The 22,172-nt window shown below is 38.6% G+C and overlaps 1 protein-coding gene across 2 annotated transcripts in view; it reads left to right on the top strand.

Moving 5' to 3' along the window:
* LOC310648775 (amine oxidase [copper-containing] 2-like) overlaps positions 1-19,795 on the top strand; it is a gene marked incomplete at its 5' end in the record, with an annotated part of 45,054 nt that extends 25,259 nt beyond the window's left edge. For both annotated transcript variants that reach the window (XM_083376812.1, XM_083376811.1), the window contains 3 exons: positions 10,722-11,007; positions 14,138-14,267; positions 19,250-19,795. In XM_083376812.1, coding sequence (XP_083232938.1) covers positions 10,722-11,007; positions 14,138-14,267; positions 19,250-19,534 — 701 coding nt within the window. In that variant the 3' untranslated portion in view covers positions 19,535-19,795. The remainder of the gene's footprint in view (positions 1-10,721; positions 11,008-14,137; positions 14,268-19,249) is intronic.
* Positions 19,796-22,172: the final 2,377 nt, after the last annotated feature.

Genomic DNA, 22,172 nt, shown 5'->3' on the forward strand with positions numbered 1-22,172 from the left:
TATTTTGGTGTTTACTCATATTCCAATATACTGTATGTAACTACTTAACATTTTATAACCCTATAAGCATACCTACCATTCTCATGGCTGTAAAGGCGTAGAGAGGCAATTCTTTTTGTGCCTTCAGCTACCCTTAAAAAACCCCACCACTCTTATAAAACACAGATATTTTCCACGATTTATGCCAGCAATCCAGATCACTATTAGTCTTGCCATAATTGTTCCGCAGGGAGTGATTTGGGAATATAAGAACCCTGCTGGTCCAGTTCAAGGTTTATCTAGTCTAACATCTGGTAAAACTTTGACACTTATGCAATAAGAGTTCCTTTCTCCCCGGTTTCACAACTTGCATATAGAAAGACTAATTTTCTTTAATATTATAATTTTATAGTATCAGAGCAATAGATTATAGCACCACTATAACTACTTTTGAAAGTTAATTGTTTTACTGCATTATGAAATAAGAATAGAATTTGGATACATTAAACTAAAATACTGAAATACATTATAGAAAATAACTGAATACTGTGATATTTATACAGAAACTGGAAAATGTTAACACAGTAATGATTAAATTGAACCTTTAAAGAGGAGAAAACAAGTTTATTTCAAGATTGAACACTATTTGGAGAATATCAGTCAACAAAAACTGACATTAACAAAAAAATGCAAAATGTATTGAATTCTTGCAAAATGTGGAAAAGATTTGATTTAGCTTAGTGCATAGCACAACCTTTGTTCTATATTATAATATAGCATAATAATGCTATATTCTACTATTATGGTAACTTTCTCTGATCCTATAGCTTAGCAAGGCTATAAATGGTTATCAGTGATAATAGTAATATATAGCCATTATCTCTGGTAACCATTTACGGCCTTGTTTTATATAAGCCTATAACCCCCTTTTAAAACCATCCAGGTTTGTTATTATCACTGTATTTTTGGATACTTTCCACAGTTTGCCTGTTTGCATTGTGAGCATTAGTTTGCAGAGAAAAGAAATATAAATGTGGACATGCTTATGCTTTCATGATTTTTGAGGCATCAGAAATGGTGTAATGAGAATTAGTAATGTAAATATATAGTACAGGTATGCAATGAATAACCATTAAATTGTTTTTATTCTGATTTGTTCTTTTAGTGCTCCTTTGATTAAACTGTCAAAATATATACTCAACTGCAGTTTTGTACTTAAATACAGATAGTCCTCAACTTACAACCATTTGTTTAATGACTGTTCAAAGTTACAATGGCACTGAAAAAAGTGACGTATGATTCTTTTTCACATTTACGACCATTGCATCCTCCCTGTGGTCATATGATCAGAATTTGGACACTTGGCAACTAGCATGTATTTATGACCATTGCAGTGTCCCGGGATCATGTAATCACTTTTTGCAACCTCCTGACAAGCAAAGTTAATGGAGAAGCCAGATTCACTTAACAACCATGTTACTAATTTAACAACTGTAGTGATTCACTTAACAAAAGTGGCAAGATAAGTCATAAAATGGGGTGAAATTCACTTAACAACTGTCTTGCATAGCAATAGAATTTCTGGGCTCAGTTGTGATTGTAAATTGAGAACTACCTATATACACAGATTAAATATATGTATTATGGCTATATTCCATAATCCAGCATCCAAACTGTGTTGGATCTCTGAGTTTAGTATAAATAAATAAATAAATAAATAAAATAGACTGCATAAGGTTCAAACCTGCCCAAATCAAGTGGCATGTACATTTAATAAATAGGTAAATAAATAAATAAAATCTCACCTGTAAATTTCAGTAACACTAATTTGGCCTTTGTTGCCTATGATGGAACAGATAGCTCAAGCAAATATGCAACTGTTCAAAGTTATGATGCTGAATAGTGGGATTTATGACTGGTTATTATAACTATGACTGGCACAGCACCCCAACAGTTATGTGATTACAATTTGGGCCCTTGATGCAACATTTCATACTCATGGAATCACCATTGGTGATTTTCACTGTAGGCTTCCAACAAATCAATGGGGATGCTGGCAAGAGATCACAAATGGCAATAGTGTGACATCACACTTAATGACCGCACAGGATTTGCTTAATGATGGCAACTGGAAGTACTTGAATTCCCACTATAATTGGCAAAGTCACATGATGGTACCCTTTACAACTACGTTAGTTGGTGATAGAATAGCCAGTCCCAATTACAATTATTAATCTATGACTGCCTGTACTTATTAATCCTGAGTTTCTACTTTTTTGTAACTGAATCCATATATTTATACATCTCTTCTTCTTCTTTAGTGACTGAAATTTATTGCAGTGATTTAATCTTTAAGGAATTGGTTGCTGCAGTTTCATTTCTCTCCAACAGTGTTCTATGACTCACTGCTTCCCCATTTTTCCCCCTCATAGGAATGAGAGATTGCTTAAATAAACTATCTCTTCCTGAGCCATTTTTCTCCACAAAGTGTTAACTGCAGTTTGACAAGCTCAAATGTGTGACCTTAAATCAGTTGATTTGATCCCTCCAGACAGCTCACACTGCCTGAAACTGACCAGACCTTCATCAGTCTCACTCTGGATTTTTTGTTGTCAAGTGCCCAAAATTTAGTCCTAAATGCATGCATTGGGTGGAAAATGAATTTTAATTATCATTTATTACAGTCTTTTTTTATTGAAAAGTTTTAGAGTACATTTTATCTTTAACAATCCCCCCTCCCCCCACCCCTACCTAACCCTCCCTATCCCTCCCCCCCATCCCCCCTCCCCCCCCCACTTCCCAGAGCTAAGTACAAGGTATAAAAACAAAAAACAATCATAAACATCCATATGCTAAAAACAATAAACTATTAATTCTATCGCCCTCTAGCTCATATAAAATGACTACAAGCAATACTAACGTTACATATTTAAAAAAAGGGAAAAAAGAAAAGAAAACTTATTCAAATGCTAAGTGAAACTTTTTAGTCCCATATTTGTTCTGAATATAATCAATCCACTTTTTCCACTCCATAATATAACGTTCTTGCGAATGATCTTTCAAGTAAGCCGAGATCTTTGCCATTTCCGCCAGGTCAGAAACCTTTAGAGTCCATTCTTCTATAGTCGGCAGTTCCTCCTTTTTCCAATATTGACCTATTAAGAGTCTTGCTGCTGTAATTAAATTCAACATCAACTTAATGTCCACAACAGTAGCATCTGTAATTATGCCCAGCAAAAACAATTGTGGACAAAACTTTATCCTTTGCTTATTTGCTATATCTTTTGCATATTCCACTAATTTTTTATCCAAAAAGCCTTAACCTTTTTGCAGGTCCACCATATATGAAAATAGGTTGCATCTTCACCACCACATCTCCAACATTTAGGTTGATAATTCGGATACATACTTGCAAGCTTTTTAGGATCTAAATGCCATCTATAAAACATTTTATAAAAGTTCTCTCTTAAGTTTTGAGCTTGCGTGAATTTTACGTTCCTCACCCAGATCTTTTCCCAAGTGTCCATTGTAATAACTTCTTGAATATTCTGGGCCCATTTTATCATACAGTCTAACAAGTTCTGTTTCTGAGTTAATATCTATCAATGCAAGATAAATCCGTTTAAGTTTGTAAGCCGCCCTGAGTCTTCGGAGAAGGGCAGGATATAAATGGAATGGAATATGTGCTGGACCCTGATTTCTAATTTGCTTTATCAAATTTTCATCAGTCATTGAGAAACCAATTTTCTGGTCTTCTTTCCACCTGGCCCGTAATTGAGTATATTGGAACCAAGTTTGAACGATCTTCTCATCTCGCAAGAAATTGTACGGCTTCAAACACCAGACGTTCCTTTCCAAACTTAAGATCTCCTTATACGTAGTCACATCATGTTTGAAGCCTACATTTATGTTTTCTATTGCATGTTTCGGGATTGCCCACAACGGCATCTTGCAATCTAACTTATGTCTATACTTCTTCCAAACTCTCAACAATGCCTGTCTTAAAATATGCACTTTAAATACATTATCTACCTTCTTATCATACAACAAATATGCATGCCAGCCAAATAACAAGTCGTGGCCCTCAAGATTTAATAATCTCCCTTGTGTCAAATTAATCCAATCACTTATTCCTGACAACGCAGCAGCTTCATAATATAATTTAAGATTAGGCATTTTAAGACCACCTCTTTCACGAGTATCCTGCATAATCTTAAGTTTAACTCGTGGCCTTTTCCCTGCCCACACAAATTTATTGATACCCCATTGCCATTCTTCCAAATTAGAGTCTTTTTTAAGAATCGGTATCATTTGGAATAAAAATAAAAATTTAGGCAGGACATTCATTTTCACTGCTGCAATTCTTCCCAGTAAAGACAATTGCAATTTTTCCCAACTCTCCAATTCTTTTTGAATTTTTCCCCATAACTTTTCATAATTATTTTTATATAACTTTGCATTTGAGGGTGACAAATACACCCCCAAATATTTAACCCTTTTAGCAATCTCAAATCTAGTTAATCCTTCTAAAAGGGCCTTTTGCGGTGTTGTCATATTTTTGGCCAAATTTTTTTTTTTTGTACATTAACCTTAAATCCAGAAACCTTCCCATATTGCATTATTATCTCCATCAGGTCCACAACAGAGTTTTCTGGCTGAGTCACCGTAACAACCAGATCGTCTGCAAACGCCCTCAGTCTATAATCCTGATCTCTAATTTGAATACCCTTAATTTTTTCCGAGTTCCGTATTTTTATCAATAATATCTCTAATGTTAAAACAAATAATAAAGGTGATAACGGACACCCTTGTCTTGTGCCCTTCTCAATATTGCATACTTCAGTCAGACTATTGTTAACTATTATTCGGGCAGTTTGTTTTTGACATAATGCCCTAATTGGTTGTAAAAATTTATCCCCAAAATTCATTTTATCTAAAACTTTCATCAAAAATTGCCAATTCAATTGATCAAAAGCTTTTTCAGCATCTAAAAAAATTAGCGCTGCAGGGATCTGGTTGTTCCTTTCCAAAAACTCCACCACATCAACTATATGCCTCACATTATTTTTCATTTGTCTACCACTAATAAACCCGGTTTGATCCCCATGAATCACCTGTTGCAAAACCCTCATCAGTCTATTAGCTAACACCTTGGCAAATATCTTGTAGTCTGTATTTAAGAGTGATATTGGTCTATAGTTTTTTACTTGAATAGCATCTTGATCTTCCTTCGGAATCAAAGAAATAAAAGCAGTTTTCCAAAACGGAGGCACCTTTCCCCCCCTCTGAATTGTCTGAAACAATTCCCTTAATGGCTTTATCAGCTCCAATTGTAAATGTTTGTAGTAGATCGCTGTCAGACCATCCGTACCTGGCGCTTTATCCAACTTCAATTCCTTAATTGCTATAAAAATTTCTTCTTCTGTTATCAATTGATTAATCTCCTCCTTTTGTTCTTGTGTGAGAACCGGGATGCTAGCATTCTTCAAATATACATCAATATCTGTTTCATTAATCTTCTCCTTAACATATAGTTTAGAATAAAAATCCACAAAGGCTTCCTTAATAAGATCCTGTTGAAACACAACCTTTCCTTTGTATTCAATTTTATCTATATTAGAAGCCCTTTGTTTTTTCCTTAGCCTGTAGGCTAGCCACCTACCTGGTTTATTGGCATTGCAAAAAGTATTATGCCTAGCAAACCGTAAGTTAGTTGCCACCTGATCAGCCATCAACTTATCAAATTGTCCTCTTAGCAGTTTAATGACCTCCTTAATCTTCGCATCCGATGGGTTCAAAATTAGGGCCTTTTCTTTTTCCCTAATTTCATTCTCCAGTTCTTTCCTTCTAACTTCCAAATTACATCTATATTTATTGTTCATATATATTAACACCCCTCTCATATAAGCTTTGCTAGCATCCCAAACCATGTCCATAGAGGTATCCTTATTCATATTAATTTCAAAAAAATCCTTCATCTGCTTTTTACATTCTTCCACATTTCTCTGGTTTCTAAACAAATTCTCATTTACGCTCCAGGAGCGCCTATCTCTATTGTCCTTGTTGATCTCCAACCAAACTGGACTATGGTCAGATATAGTTCTTGCACAGATCTTTACCTTCTTAGTCCTAGAAAAGAGGTCATTAGTCAGTAATATAAAATCAATCCTAGAAAAAGATTGATGTCTATCAGAAAAAAAGTATAATCCTTTTCATATATGTGTGTATCTCGCCAAATGTCTCGCAATTCCAGGTCATCCTTCATTTCAAAAAAAGATTTAGGCAGCTTAGCATGACTCGGGGCATGCTTAAAGAAACCAGATTTATCCAGCTGTACATCGAGGACACCATTCCAGTCTCCCATAAAAATAAAAGATTTATAATCCAACTGGGTAATCTTTGTATGTAGTAAACTAAAAAAATCAGTTTGTTGTTGATTAGGAGCATACAGTCCAACTAAAAGCGTTTTTTTTGCCTTCTAACAGCAAATCTATCATAACATATCTTCCCTGTTTATCTACTTCAATTAGTTCCGCTGTCAGAGTACTCTTGACATAGATAACCACTCCATTTTTCTTATTAATTGCAGAAGCAATAAATTGCGTGTCCAGCCTTGAGTTCAACAAATACTTTTGGTCCATAACCCTAATATGCGTTTCTTGCAAACAGATAACATCAGTCTTAAATTGTTTTAAATATTGAAAAACATTCTTTCTCTTCTGTGGTGAATTTAATCCATTAACATTCCAGGTTAGGAACTTAGTCGCCATTCTTGGCATCCCGAAGCTTCTGGAGCACGTCTGCCAGGACCCCTTTAACTTCCTTAGGCCGCGCCCCTCCCACACCTTCACTGTAAGTACGCTTTGAAGGTTCCATAACTTTCTGCTGATCTTGTTCTTGCTCTTGTCTCACTCGTCTTGAAGTGGCACACGTCATCCTCTGCTCTCCAGCAGCTGCCGATGAAACTGTAATTTGATCCCCTCCAGCACCATTCTCCTCTGTCTGTGTTCCATCAACATCTTGAGGCTTTCCCTCACCATATCCCTTTACAACTTCCAGAAGTGATAGAGGGGTTGCTTTTAAAACTTTGCTGTAAAAATCACGTGCCTGAGTCACTGTAACCAGACGGTGTCTTTTACCTTCGTGCATCACCACCATGCCCACTGGGATCTCCCATCTAAACTTGATGTCACATTTCTTAAGTTCCTGTGCTAGGAAGGCAAAATCTTTCCTTCTCCTTAAAATCTTGGGAGGAATCTCTTTTAAGACCAGAACTTCTTGCTCAGCAACCACCAACTTAGTGTCATAAGCAACTTGAATAACTTCATCCCTAATTGCTCTCTTTGTAAAGTAAACCACCACGTCTCTAGGTAACTTCCTCTGCCTTGCAATCCATGAGTTCACACGAAAGATTTTATCTATACTTCCCTCAATTTCAGCTGCTGATTGGCCCAGTACCACTTCCAAAGCCTCGGAAATCAGCTGCTTTAAATCTTCTTTAGGGTTCTCTTTTAAGCCCCTGATTCTGATAGCAAACTCCATCTGATGGTACTGGACCAGACTCAGGTCTCCATCCATTTTATCCCTTATATTTTCATTCTCTAATGCTTTTACTTCTAATATAGAGTTCTTTTGACTAAGATCCTCCACTTTTTCATCCAAACTTTGCACACATACAGCCACACTTTCAATTGTAGACAAGATGTCTGCCCTCATTGCTCTAAACTTCTCTTCCAACTTCTCTTCCATTTTCTCCTCCAATTTCTCCTCCAGCTTTTCCATCATATCTGACATTAATTGTGTTTGCTTTTCAAAGGCATCCTGTAAATCCTTAAGAGTCAGTGCTGGAGCAGGTGTGGGAGGGAGCAAAGCTTGCAACGAAGTCTGTTGCACCGGGGAAGCCCCCGCACTCCGAAGAACTTTAGAGGCTTTCGTCGCCATCTTCCCCCACTTTCACTTATTGCGCACTTTCACTTTTAATCCATAAAATCCATTGAGCTAGAGAGTAAAGATAAAAGTTCACTTCACCTTGACCTCCTGTACCGCTCTGCCTGCGTCTTAATACTCAAGAGTCCTTCCTTCTGGCAGGAGTGGTTGCTAACGCTTGGCTCTGCTCCAAAAATCACGGAGCAGAGACGCTGCGCAGCCCGGAGCAAACCCAGGCTTTGGGGGGGGCTCAATCCTTCAGCCGCCCAAACTTAAAGCTCAGGTGGCCCCGGAGAGCTCAACCCCTACCTGGGGCCTCACCCCCTCCTCTTCTCCCGGGGAGGGGGCTTCCGAATCACCTAAACAGCTGATCGACACTGTTTTCAGTGATTCAACAAAGCTGCGGAGTGGACAGCCCGGAGATGGCTGTCTTCAGCGTCGCGGCGCCACTGGAAGTCGAACCCATTTATTACAGTCTTATTTGCAAATGGGCAATAATCAAGGTAGTTGCAAACTGAGGATTAGCTGTAATGATTTTGATAAAGCCTATAATGAGAAGATTTCTTTGTCCCTGGAAAGTGTCTACAAGTAATAGCTCAAGACTCAGGGTTCTTCCACACAGCCACATTAAAGTTCTGTTTGCTATAGTAGTCCTTAAATCAGGAGCAAGGGAGGCGGTGGCTCAGTGGGTTAGGAAGCTGAGCTTGTCGATCAGAAGGTCGGCAGTTTGGCGGGTCGAATCCCGAGTGCCGCGTAACAGAGTGAGTGCCTGTTACCCGTCCCAGCTTCTGCCAACCTAGCAGTTCGAAAGCACGTAAAAATGCAAGTAGAAAAATAGGGACCACTACGGTGGGAAGGTAACAGCGTTCCGTGCGCCTCTGGCGTCTAGTCATGCCGGCCACATGACCACGGAGACGTCCTCGGACAAGTGCTGGCTCTTTGGCTTTGAAACGGAGATGAGCACCGGCCCCTAGAGTCGGAAACGACTAGCACGCGTGTGCGGGGGAACCTTTACCTTTACCTTACCTAAATCAGGAGCAAAGCATATTGGCATTAATTGTGCTCCTATTGTTAATTTGTATTCTACCAACAGAGACTGGCCAGTGGTACTGTTTTTACTTACATAATATGTCAATTCCAGGAAAATAATCAGGGTACTTCCTGGGCATCATTTCTTTTCCTACCAAACTCACCTGTTGCAGCTGCAACCACTACCAAATGCTTTCCTTTTTGTCCAAAGTGGAGTGGTGCTGGATGACTTTAGGTGAGGTTAGCCTCATTGAAGGGGTATAGTCACATGAAGCTGCCTAAGCAAGAGATGCTTGGTGCACTTCCTTATCTATATCTGTATCATGTTAATAGGTTTAGTTTTCTGAAACAGCAGTAAACTATATTCAAAAATAGCCTGATAGGTTACAGATGTGAAGAAAAGTTGTAAGTGAAGCACAAAAGAAGAAACAGATAATTATCAAGATTTTCTCTTGCTTTATCAAACTGAAAAGGTTGTAAAAGCAAGGATTAGTCATAACTGGAAATAATTATATGAAGCAGTTGCTAAATGAGAACTATTTGTATTTCAAAGAATGGAAGGAAGTGTTAGCAGCAAATGAGAAAAGAATCCAACTCTGGCAATATTCAAATATAGTTAATAGCCATGGAGAACACACTATTTGACCTGCCCATAAATAACAGCATTTGTCCCCACAGCACAAAATGCCACCAAAGTTGGAGTACAGTAAATACATGGCATCACTCCCCCATCAAGACAGTGTAAATAACCATGGTATATCACATAAGCAGTCATAGGAACTGCAGCTTCGTAAAATAGGATGGGTGTTAGGAGTGGTTAGTTTTAAGGCTTACTGTATGTTCAAGTTTCCCAAGGTAATAAAAAGTTATTGAAACACTAAACCCTAAAAGAAAACCACCATGGCCATATAAAACCCTAGATGGCAACACACACACACACACACACACACACACACACAGAGAGAGAGAGAGAGAGAGAGAGAGAGAGAGAGAGAGAGAGAGAGAGAGAATGAATCCAAATAGTGACATGCAGCTTTCAAAAGAGCACTAAGCTGATGCCTCTGTGGAGTTCAGGTGTCTCCTCATTCTGCAGCCCAAGGCAAAATTGGAGGGAACCCAGCAACTGGAGGAAAGAAGTCATGTCTACAGCAGTTTAAAGTACTGTGCTGAATAGAAACTGGACACATCATAATTCCTCAGCACCTCACTTCCTAAATTATCAATGGAGTATGCCAGATTATATCCACAGGAGGAAAAAAGGGTTAGAGCAGACATGTCAAACACAAGGCCCGGGGGCCGGATCTGGCCCGCGAAGTGGTTTCATGTGGCCCGCGAAGCCATCCTGGAAACAGTGAGGGAATGGCCCCCACTGCCTTGGCCCTGGCCCAGAGACCCTCCTTCTGCCAGAGACCCTCAGATCTGTCCCACTCCTGCCCAGGCCCCCATAGGCACCCTTGATGCAAACGATGTAGAGCTGGCCACGCCCACCCAGTAGGCCATACGCACTCTAGCCACACCCACCCAGTAGGCCACACCCACCCAGGCCATACTCACCTGGCCCCCTGAGGGCAACCACAATGCTGATGCGGCCCTCAGTGAAATTGAGTTTGACACCCCTGGGTTAGAGTAAAGAGGAAACTGTCTCAACTACGGATGGAGATGGGCTGAAGGAAACATCATGAGAACAAGGCAGAAGCAATTGGTTGTATTGTGATTTGGGGGTAAATGAGGGGAAAAAAACACCATCTCACCCTCTTGCTTTCTTCCCCTTCCCCTTTTCTTCCTAGGTGAAAAAAATTCCTTGGTTACCAATGATATGACTTTTGAGACAGTGAAGGCTCCCTGGAATCCAGACCATGAGATTCGGAGAATGAAACTGGTAAAAAAGGTCTTGGATACTGAAGATCAGGCTGCTTTCCGCCATAACGATAAGATGCCAAGATACATATATTTTGCAGCAAACAGCACCAACAAGTGGGGCCATAAGCGTGGCTACCTAATCCAGACCATTAGCTTTGCTGGAGATCATCTCCCAGAGGCAGATCCAATGGAGAGAGCTATCAGTTGGGGCAGGTAAGCAGTCCTTTTCTAAGCACCCATGTCCAAGGCTTTTGTTTATTTATTAATTTACTTGCTTGCTTTGAAATGGGGCTTTCCTGTTCAAAATTAGCACTCCGGATAAGTTACAGTTTAAAACGATAGACACATAAGCAGAGAGGGGGAAAAAAGATTAAAACAGATAACTAAAATATAAATTATGGAAGCATTAACTGCTAACTCTTTTTACCACTTTTCTCTCAAGGCAGAGAGATCTGGAACCCAATGCAACTCCAAAGTATATTCTAGAATCTAAGAAAAAGGAAAAAAAAGTCCTCTCTGTATACCTGGTAAATAAGCCTTTGAGAGCAGGCTCTTCAGAAGAGGGTTTCTTTGAATTTGACATAAAACAATAATCACAACATTGCCATTGTTCCCTTTTTAGGGAAAATTACCGAGAAGATGTGCTACATAGCAGCAACAAAGTATTCTAGAGGATGATCATTTAGTTCCTTTCATGCAGAATTCAAGCCTAGGGTAGGAATGGTATAAGTTGCTCTAGTGCAGTGTTGTTCCAACTTGGCAAGTTTAAAGTAGATATAATTTACTTGGACTTCAGTAAGGCATTTGATAAAGTAGATCACAACCTACTACTTGATAAGATAGAAAAATGTGGGTTAGACAGCATCACCACCAGATGGATTCGTAGCTGGCTGACAGGCCGTACTCAGCGTGTGGTCCTCAATGGAACTGCATCTACATGGAAGGAAGTGTGTAGTGGGGTGCCCCAGGGCTCTGTTCTGGGCCCAGTGCTCTTCAACATCTTCATCAACGATTTGGACGAGGGGATAGATGGGGAACTCATCAAATTTGCAGATGACAACAAGCTGGCAGGAATAGCCAACACTCCAGAAGATAGGCTTAAGATACAGGAGGATCTGGACAGACTCAAACACTGGGCACTATCCAACAAAATGAAATTCAATTGTGAAAAATGTAAGGTTCTACATTTAGGCAGGAAAAATCAAATGCACAGGTATAGTATAGGTGGTACCTTGCTCGATAGTAGTAACTGTGAGAGAGATTTCGGAGTCCTAGTGGACAATCACTTAAATATGAGCCAGCAGTGTGCTGCAGCTGCCAAAAAAGCCAACACAGTGCTAGGCTGCATTAACAGAGGGATAGAATCAAGATCATGTGAACAGCTGCTAGAATTGGGCATGTCTAATTTAATGAAGAGAAGTACTAGGGGTGACATGATAGCAGTGTTCCAATATCTCAGGGGCTGCCACGAAGAAGAGGGAGTCAAGCTATTCTCCAAAGCACCTGAAAGCAGGACAAGAAGCAATGGATGGAAACTAGTCAAGGAGAGAAGTAACCTAGAACTAAGGAGAAACTTCCTGACAGAACAATTAATCAGTGGAAAAATCTGCCTCCAGAAGCTGTGAATGCTCCAACACTGGAAGTTTTTAAGAAGAGACTGGACAGCCATTTGTCTGAAATGGTATAGGCTTTCCTGCCTTAGCAGGGGGTTGGACTAGATGACCTCCAAGGTCCCTTCCAACTTATTATTATTATTATAAAATGTGTGCAATTCCAGAATTCCCCAGCATTCTTTTATAAAGCTGCCAAGAGAGAGCAGGTCCATAGGTTCTGTGGGAGTTAATGTCACTGGGTTGTTGGGTTGGTGCCAATAGTTTCTTATTTTTATTGTTTTATTATTATGAAGTCATAATTGTTCAGATATTATCTATATTTATCTATATTTATTGCTTTAATAGCTTATTATAAACCATCAGAGTTGAGAGAGTTGACAGAATAAGTAATGAATTGAAGTGCTTGCAATGTCTTAATAGAAAAAGAAATGTTGGGCATATACATTAATTAAATAATAGTATCTAGGGTATTTGTATCTTGGCAACGTGAAGATGGATGGATTTCAACTGTGGGAACTGAAGCCCACCCATCTTCAAGTTGCCATGCTTGAAACACGCTGTCCTATACTCCTTTGTGAAATGGAAAACCATTTGCCAGTGTGTGAGTTGTTTTTTTTCTTTCATATCTTTGTTGTGCTTCTGTCTTCAACTTAATCTTAAATTGTTGGACTGAATCCATTTTTTTGTATTCTTTTATTCAGTGTTTTATGGACTGACACATTTCTTTTATGTTGGCATTAGGATAATTTTGTCACAGTTTTCATTACAGGTAGTCCTCAGCTTACAACACAAATGGAACCGGAATTTTGGTTGCTAAGTGATGTGGTCAGTGAGTGAATCACATGTGACTGGACTCAATTTTACCATCGTTTTTACCACGATTATTAAGTGAATCATTCCATCATTAAGTGAATCACAGGATCATTTAGCAAATCATGCAGTCTTTAAACAAACCTGATTTCCCCCATTGATGTTGATTGTTGGAAGCCAGCTAGGAAAGTTGCAAATTGCAATCATGTGACCGAAGAAATAGCACAATTATAACTTTGAGGATGGGTCATAAGTCATTGTAACTTTGAACTGTCATTAAACAAATGGGCGTAAATCAACTATGACCTGCACAATACTTTTAGTAATGCACTTATTGCTATACAGGCAGCTCAACTTATGACCATAATTAGGGCTAGCTTTTTTGTCACTAAGCAATGCAGTCATTAAGTGAGTCATGTCCAATTTTACAACCTTTTTGTCACAGATGTTAAGTGAGTCATAAAGTCATTAACAGCTTCTCCTGTTGACTTTGCTAATCAGAAGAACCCTGGGAAGATTGTAAATGGCAGTCATGTGACTCTGATGTGCTGCAACCATTAAAATGCATGACAGCTGCCAAGTGCCTGAACTTTGATAATTTGATTGGAGTGTATGTGTGCTGCAATAGTTATAAATGTAAGGACTGGCTATAAATCATATTTTCAAGCAGCCATATAATTTTGAATGGTCATTAAATGAATGGTCATAAGTCAAGGACTATCTGTACATATATTACATTGTGAGCAACTGTGGAAAGAAATATATTCAGATAAGCTTTGCCAATTTTTGTAGAGTATCCATAGGGTTTGGAGCTACTATTACCTATAAGCAATAAGGAAACTTATTGCATGCCTATGAAAGTGATAAAATCATCCAGCTCAACAATTCTTTGTTTCTTTTGTTGCAATTCTGCTTCTTAGGTACAAGCTGGCTGTCACCAAGCGAAAGGAAGAAGAACCTTGCAGTACCAGCATCTATAATCAGAATGACCCATGGACACCTACTGTTGCCTTTGCAGACTTTATAGATAATGAGACCATTGTTGATGAGGTGAGTTGTCAGATCCTGAAGAAACAGACCAAAGAAAAGAGGAGTTGCTCTCTAATTATAAGAAAGAACATCTCTACAGAAAAAGAGCACAACAATGATGAAAACTGTCTTGAATGCATTTGGGTCAATATAAAAGGGAGAAAAATGACATTGCCATAGGTGTATACTATAGGCTACCCAACCAGAGGAAATAACAACTAGAAGGCAAACAAAAAGCCAACATGGGTTTGTCAAAAACAGATGATGCCAGAGAAATCTTATTGCATTCACCCCCAGATGGATTCATAGCTGGCTGACTGGCTGTACTCAGCATGTAGTCCTCAATGGAACTGGATCTACATGGAGGGAAGTGTGTAGTGGGGTGCCCCAGGGCTCTGTTCTGGGCCCAGTGCTCTTCCAAAATCTTCATCAATGATTTGGCCAAGGGGATAGATGGGGAACTCATCAAATTTGCAGATGACACCAAGCTGGCAGGAACAGTCAATACTCCAGAAAATAGGCCTAAGATACAGGAGGATCTGGGTAGACTCAAACACTGGGCACTATCTAATAAAACGAAATTCAGTGGTGAAAAAAGCAAGGTTTTGCATTTAGGCAAGAAAACCAAATGTACAGGTATAGTATAGGTGGTACCTTGCTCAATAGTAGTAACTGTGAGAGACATATTGCAGTGCTAGCAGACAATCACTTAAATATGAGCCAGCAGTGTGCTGCAGCTGCTAAAAAAGCCAACATAGTGCTAGGCTGCATTAACAGAGGGATAGAATCAAGATCATGTGAAGTATTAATACCACTTTACAATGCCTTGGTAAGGCCACACTTGGAATACTGCATCCAGTTTTGGTCACCACAATGTAAAAAAGATGTTGAGGCTCCAGAAAGAGCACAGAGAAGAGCAACAAAGATGATTAGGGGATTGGAGGCTAAAACATATAAGGAATGGTTGCTGGAATTGGGTATGTCTATTTAATGAAGAGAAGGATGCGGGGGGGGGAACATGATAGCAGTGTTCCAATATCTATGGGGCTGCCACAAAGAAGAGGGAGTCAAACTATTCTCCAAAGTGCCTGAAGGCAGGAGAAGAAGCAACGGATGGAAACTAATCAAGGAGAGAAGCAACCTAGAACTAAGGAGAAACTTCCTGACAGTTAGAACAATTAACCAGTGGAACAACCTGCCTCCAGAAGCGATGAATGCTCCAACATTGGGAGTTTTTAAGAAGAGACTGGACAGCCATTTGTCTGAAATGGTATAGGGTTTCCTACCTGGGTAGGGGATTGGACTAGATGACCTCCAAGATCCCTTCCAACTTTATCATCATCATCATCATCATCATCATCATCATCATCATTATTATAGAACTTCTAATAGTTGAGCATACTGTTAGCAAATCAGATTTTTTACATTTTAAAAATGCTGATATAACAAGAGATCTGTAATTGTTAAATACATTAAATGAAAATAAATAAACTCCACAGAATCCCTCTGTGGGTTGTGGATGAGTGTTTTAAAATGATAGTGGGTGGGAATGAAGAACACTCAATTTTTCATGTAGCTAATTTTTGTTCTGGCCAGATTTCCTTTCTGACAAAAATCCAACATTTGATCACACAGGAAATCTTTCACATTCTATATAGGCCATAATAAAAAATAATAATAATAACTTCCATAGCTTTTCAGAGAGAAAAAGCACATTATGAAGCAAAGCTGCATGTTTTCAGAAAATGCACAATGACAAAAGGTGCATTTTCAAGGCAGAATAAATTTCTTACTGTGAATGCCATTTCTTTCCCCAATATTTATATCTTATATCTTATATTTTATATCTATTTTTCTCTGCAATAAGGTCCGAGGAGTAGAAAAATGTAATTCAGAAAATAATCTACATTTATGAAAGGATTAAAGAAAAAATTCTGTTCTGCCTACATATTCTCCTACATAATACCTCGTTCCTCTCATGTAACAGCCTTACTGGGTTTTATGAATCCAGTATATTTATGTGAGGGATGTGGTGGCTCAGTGGGTTAGGATGCTGAGCTTGTCGATCAGAAGATTGGCAGTTTGGTGGGTCGAATCCCGAGTGCCGCATAGCAGAGTGAGCGCCTGTTACTCGTCCCAGCTTCTGCCAACCTAGTAGTTCGAAAGCACGTAAAAAGGCAAGTAGAAAAATAGGGACCACTACGGTGGGAAGGTAACAGCGTTCTGTGCGCCTTTGGCGTCTAGTCATGCCGGCCACATGACCACGGAAGACGTCCTCGGACAAGCGCTGGCTGTTCGGCTTTGTAATGGAGATGAGCACCGGCCTCTAGAGTCGGAAATGACTAGCACGCATGTGCAGGGAAACCTTTACCTTTACCTTATATTTATGTGATCACACTGGATAACCTTCTCTACTCCACCAAGATCATTAGAGAAATCTTGGGGGCTTCCCTAAAGGCATTTGAGCATTCAGCATAAATGTCAGTAAAAACTCTGGTTCACATGGAAACTAATACAGCTTCTCTTTTACAGAGAAGCTTTATTAATTTCTATGTAAACTAGAGTTATCCTTCATAGATCAGGCATATTTTCAAGTTGAAAATCATGCTCCTGAAATTCAGCTACTAGAAAGTACCCTGCATACTTTAAGCGGGCTATGTTCCAAAATAAGAACATATCTTTTATCTTTTATGTCACAGATATGAAAATAAGTGGGCTAGTAGGTCACAATTAAATGCTATGCCATATGACTTATCAAAGAATGAAAACGTTTTCTTTAAAAGAAAATTAAATTCCAATAGCGAACATTAGAATCAACAGATAAACATGCTTTTTGCAGCCCAGAACTGCCACAGAACTTAGCCCAATGAAAAAGCAAATAACAGCCATCAATTCACTTCAGCACACGCCACAAATAATGCAACAACAGAAAAACACTCACAGCACATGCTTTTTTAATTAGGCAACCTAACTGCAAAACAACAACAACAAACCAAAAAAAACTTTTGACCAAAAGTTTAAGCACACAAATAAAGCTCAGAAATAGTTTTTCTTTCTGTACTATTTAACATTCTTTGCCGACAGCAACAAGTCTACAAAAGACAGCACAGCAACAGGAACTGTTTATGCACATGAACAGCATGTACTTTTGCACTGCCAAGTTTCTTGAAAAAGAAAGGACTACACACACACACTGCACAAAAACAGCTACATCATATTTCAACTCATAAAGTACTGTCTACACTGCTTAAGTAATTAGGATTATAACATTACTGTATTAGATACAGGAAATAGGATAGGAGGAGAGATGGCCAAATTAATTTGGAAGCTGAACTTCATTAGTGTAATCAATTGTTTATATTAATGAAGTTAGGGTAAACTGACTGATTACATTAATGAAGTTCACCTACCAAATTAATCTGTGACCTCTCATGTATCTCCATGAAGCAAAAATCCAAACTATTTCCCATCTCAGTGTGGGCTAAACTGATTGTTCTTTCCCCCTAAATTCTTGCCATCACGTTCTTCAAATTTCCATGGCTTGGAAAGAGGTGGGTTTTTTTAATAATTAAAAAAGACAGTGGAATTTTGAAGATAAGGGGGAAAAGCAGTTTTATCCCAAATTAGGACAAATTCTAAGGAAGGGGGGGAGTGTTTGAATGCTTGAAATAGCCATTCCAAACTTGGAACATTTTGCACTCAGAATGATTTGTAGGCAAAATTTACGGTGTTTTTCCATAAAGTTCTATTTCATTGTATTAAAATAATTTGACAAGCCTACAGCTTTCCAAGTGTGTTGTATTATCAGGGAGCTGGAAGGGACTTCTATTTTACCTTAGGCAGCCAATCTTGTGCCGACTGCCCTATTTCAGATTGAGCAAAGACATATTAGCTTGATTTACAAGCAGTTTACAAAGACGAGCAAAGAGTCCGATGCAAAGGCAGACACAGAGTTGATTGCACAATTGCACTCATGGCTGAAAAAGGCCCAGGAGAGTGAGGTCTAGCTGAGAATCAGTTGAAAGTCTGACTTTGGGTTCAAAGAAACAAATCTACTTCCCTACAAGAAAAAAAATCCCCTTCTCTTCAACAGGGAACAGCAGGCATGCAAAAAGTGAAGTTAGGTAGGTAGATTATTTTTCAGTAACAAGCTTATAGAGAGGGGTACAAAAAATGGTGTTTCTTTCCTTTTTATCAATAGTTCAAAGATCTTTGTCTTTCAGAAAAGTCTGTCCCCCTCACTCCCACCCCCTATTTTATTCTCATAGACGCACTTCGTTGGGTTGCCTCATAGGTGGGTGCCTGGTTCCTCCTGGTCATGTGACCCAAAGTGAAGCTTATGCATCTTACTCTATCTTCCCAGCATTCATGCAGAACACAGAGATGTAAAATGTGTTATTTCAGTAACAGAAGAACATACAGTATCCTATGTTCACAGCTAGTTAAGGGGTTAGAAACAGTTCCAGAAGCCAGGCTTGGTGTACTTTTCCTACCGAAACATCTGCGCTGTCAGGGATGAGGCAGATAAAAAAAAGCGCTTTGGAACACAAACAGGAAAGGCTGGGTTTCTCAACATGATGTCACAATTATTGTTTGATTCATTTTTTGCATTTAATTGCAGAAATGAATGCTCAATGGGATGTTAAAAAGAAATTGGGCTTAAAATTCTCTCTAATCAGCACAATCATTCTCCAAAAGTGAAGTCAAACAAAATAGAGAAGAGGGACTAAATTTGATATGATGGGGGAAACTAACAAAAAAGTGGACTTCCAAAACGGGCCAGATCAATCTGGGACCTCTGCAGGAAACAAACAAACAAACAGGAATAATTTCCCCAAAGCTTCCCTTTGTAAGAGGCAATTAGCAGTGCCTTGGAGTATTGCTGAGTGGTCCATTCTTAAGCTCCTTCCCTCCTAATTGCATGACTCAGACTAAGTGACTATTCTAAAATTTCCCTTCCATGTTTTTTAATCAGATTTCCCTGTATTATGGTCTTTCACCAGGACCTGGTTGCTTGGATCACCACTGGATTTCTACATATTCCCCATGCTGAGGATATTCCTAACACTGTGACACTTGCAAATGCAGTTGGCTTCATTTTAAGACCTTATAATTATTTTGACAATGACCCCTCCATTGACTCGCCTGATAGTGTGTTCTTCACTGACAAGGATGACTTCAACTCCTGTGAGATTAACCATGTTGCTTGCCTCCCTAAAATAGCTGCTTGCATACCCGACCTTCCGCCTTTCACTTACGAAGGTTTCCAAAACCTGACAAAGTTCTAATACTGTCCAGATTTTGAGTCAATGCTGCTATTCGTATTTGAGTGAATACAGTAATGGAAATAGTTGAGCATAAATCTGTGAGTTTAAGATAGCAGTCTTGAGCCCTTTATTGTTGACTGTGCTTCACCTAAGTCTTAGCTCTGTCGGCGTTGTACTCACTTGGAAATGTGTTTGCAATTCCTCTACCTTTTTACCCAACTGTTTTTCCTGTTAATTTTTTTATTTGAAGATTATAATAAATGTATCTGTAAAATATATTAAATCCCCATTCTGAAAGTAATGGTTCGGTCTGTATTTTTGTAATTTGCTATATTATCTGTCTGTTTCTCTGCCTGCCTGCCTGCCTACCTACCTACCTACCTACTACAGATATAAGAGATCTACATTCTCTTGTTAAAATGCCAAGTTTTTCAGATGTATAAAAATCAGACCAAGAGAAATCACTTCAGAATTTTTTCTACCTGTAATATGTCCCATATTCTTCACATGTCTGGGCTGTGGGGTAGAATGGAAAGACAGAAGTGTTTTCTTAAAAAGAAAACATCCAAGCCTGGCTAAATCACATCTAACAAAACCACATGGGGAACTTTGTTGTGGTTGGATGAGATCAAGGTTGAATTTTTTGATCATAATTCCAAAAAGTATGTTTGGTGCAAAAACAACACTGTCCATCATCAAAAGGACACCAGAGTGAAGCATGGTGGCAGCAGCATTATGCTTTGGGATTGCTTTTCTTCAGCTGGAATTAGGGCTTTAGTCAAGGGGAAGGGAAATATGAACAGTTCCAAATATCAGTCAGTTTTGGCACAAAACCCTCAGGATTTAGCGTAACAAAAGAATGGCTTCACAGAAGAAAACCCAAGTTTTGGAATGAAACTTTGAAATGAAACTTGAATCAACTTCAACACCTTACAGATGATCTGAAGAGGGGCTGTGCACAGGAGGTGCCCTCACAATCTGACAGATTCGGAGTGCTTTTCCAAGGAAGAGTGGGCAAAGATTCCCAGGGCAAGATGTGCCATGTTAATGGGCTCCTCCCTTCAAAGACTGAATGTTGGCATAAAATCTAAAGGTGCTTCAATAAAGATGCAACCATGTTGTGGTAAGTTTTTTATTTTTCTCCTAAACAATTTTAGGGTTTTTTTAATTGAATTGTACACCTTATGTGTTATATCAAAGGAAGCTGAAGTGATTTATCTTGGTCTGATTTTTTTTTTACATCTCAAAAACTGGCATTTTAAGATGGGTGTAGACTTTTATATGTGAGTATGTGAATAAAAGAGAATTTTTAAAAGAATAAAAATACAAAATTCAAAAGAGAAAATTAAGAAAAAATAATGTGAAAAAAGTACCAAGAAAAGAAAAGGCTTTTGATTTTCTTAAAAGTATTTACATTATATTTTATTCTCTAGATTTGCTCTAGGAATCTGATTAAAAAAAACTAAAAATGCCATGAAATTAAGTTGACCAGGATTCTTTATCAGAATTATTAAGTTGCTCTGACTGTTATCCATAGATACAAGCATGTTCTCCAGTTAGTATAGATGATGATAAATATACTGCATCTAGACAGATGACGGTGTCACTGTGGATACAATTGTGTTAAGAAATCTATAAGAAATTTTTATTTTAATAAACACACATTATGCTAAGATGTGGTTTGTTAACCTACAGTCTTCCAGATGCTCATGCTAGTTGTTTTGCCAATTTCTGACCTTTTTTCTGCCTGTTTAGCTGCTAATGTTTTGTATCCTAGGTTTGCTTGGAAGCTTCTATGTGGCAATAAAAATCAACGAGCCAGGATTTATGAATAAATTATGTGTTGTGTCATCTTTTGCACATGCAATAAAGCTAACTCATGGCTGCAGTTTTTCAAACTATGAACTGCTACCTAGAACAAACCACTGGGACATTTAAACTGGTTTTCAAAAACTGGTAACTAACTTCAGATTGGGATTATGCCCCAATTGTAAACATACTTAGGATTAATCCTAGAGTTCTGTATCTCATACTTAGTGACTGTTGTCCAAACCTAGGAGAAAAATTAGCTTTGTGTTCCAACTGGCTGTGATAGATGGGAACTTAGATGATCCTTCTAGAACAGCCCTTTTTTAAACACTCCATATTTTTCTCTTGGAATTAGAGAATGGGCAACTCTAAATCTTCTCCTGACCTTTGATGGCCACTGTAAAGCCTTCATACATTTAAATTATCATTCTTTGCTATATTTTTGTTAAAAGGTAGAATTTACCTCTACATATGTTTGGAGTTATATGGGAAATAAATATATGACATTACTGTATATTTTCCATCAAGGCAGAAAGAATTTGCAACTTTGCAACCTGAGGTAATAGGAACAACTTATTGAAGCTTTTGCAGAACTGGGAGAAATCAGCAAGTAGTTTGATTTATTGTCTATGTGTATGTGAAGCCGTATCTAATAAGCCCTGGTGGTAGCAGTCAACATATCCATTTCTAATATATCTGTGGCCAGTCCTTTTTTGTAAAAAAAAAAAAGTGCCGGAACTCACACATGTCATACAACCCGCCTTGCCTACCCTACAAGGTTCCATCCAGAAAAGGTGCCGGAACTCCGTTCTGAGTGTTCTATGAGGAAAAAAGCCCTGTCTATGGCCCA

This window comes from Vipera ursinii (genome assembly GCF_947247035.1).
Source record: "Vipera ursinii genome assembly, chromosome: Z".
NCBI classification, from domain to species: domain Eukaryota; kingdom Metazoa; phylum Chordata; class Lepidosauria; order Squamata; family Viperidae; genus Vipera; species Vipera ursinii.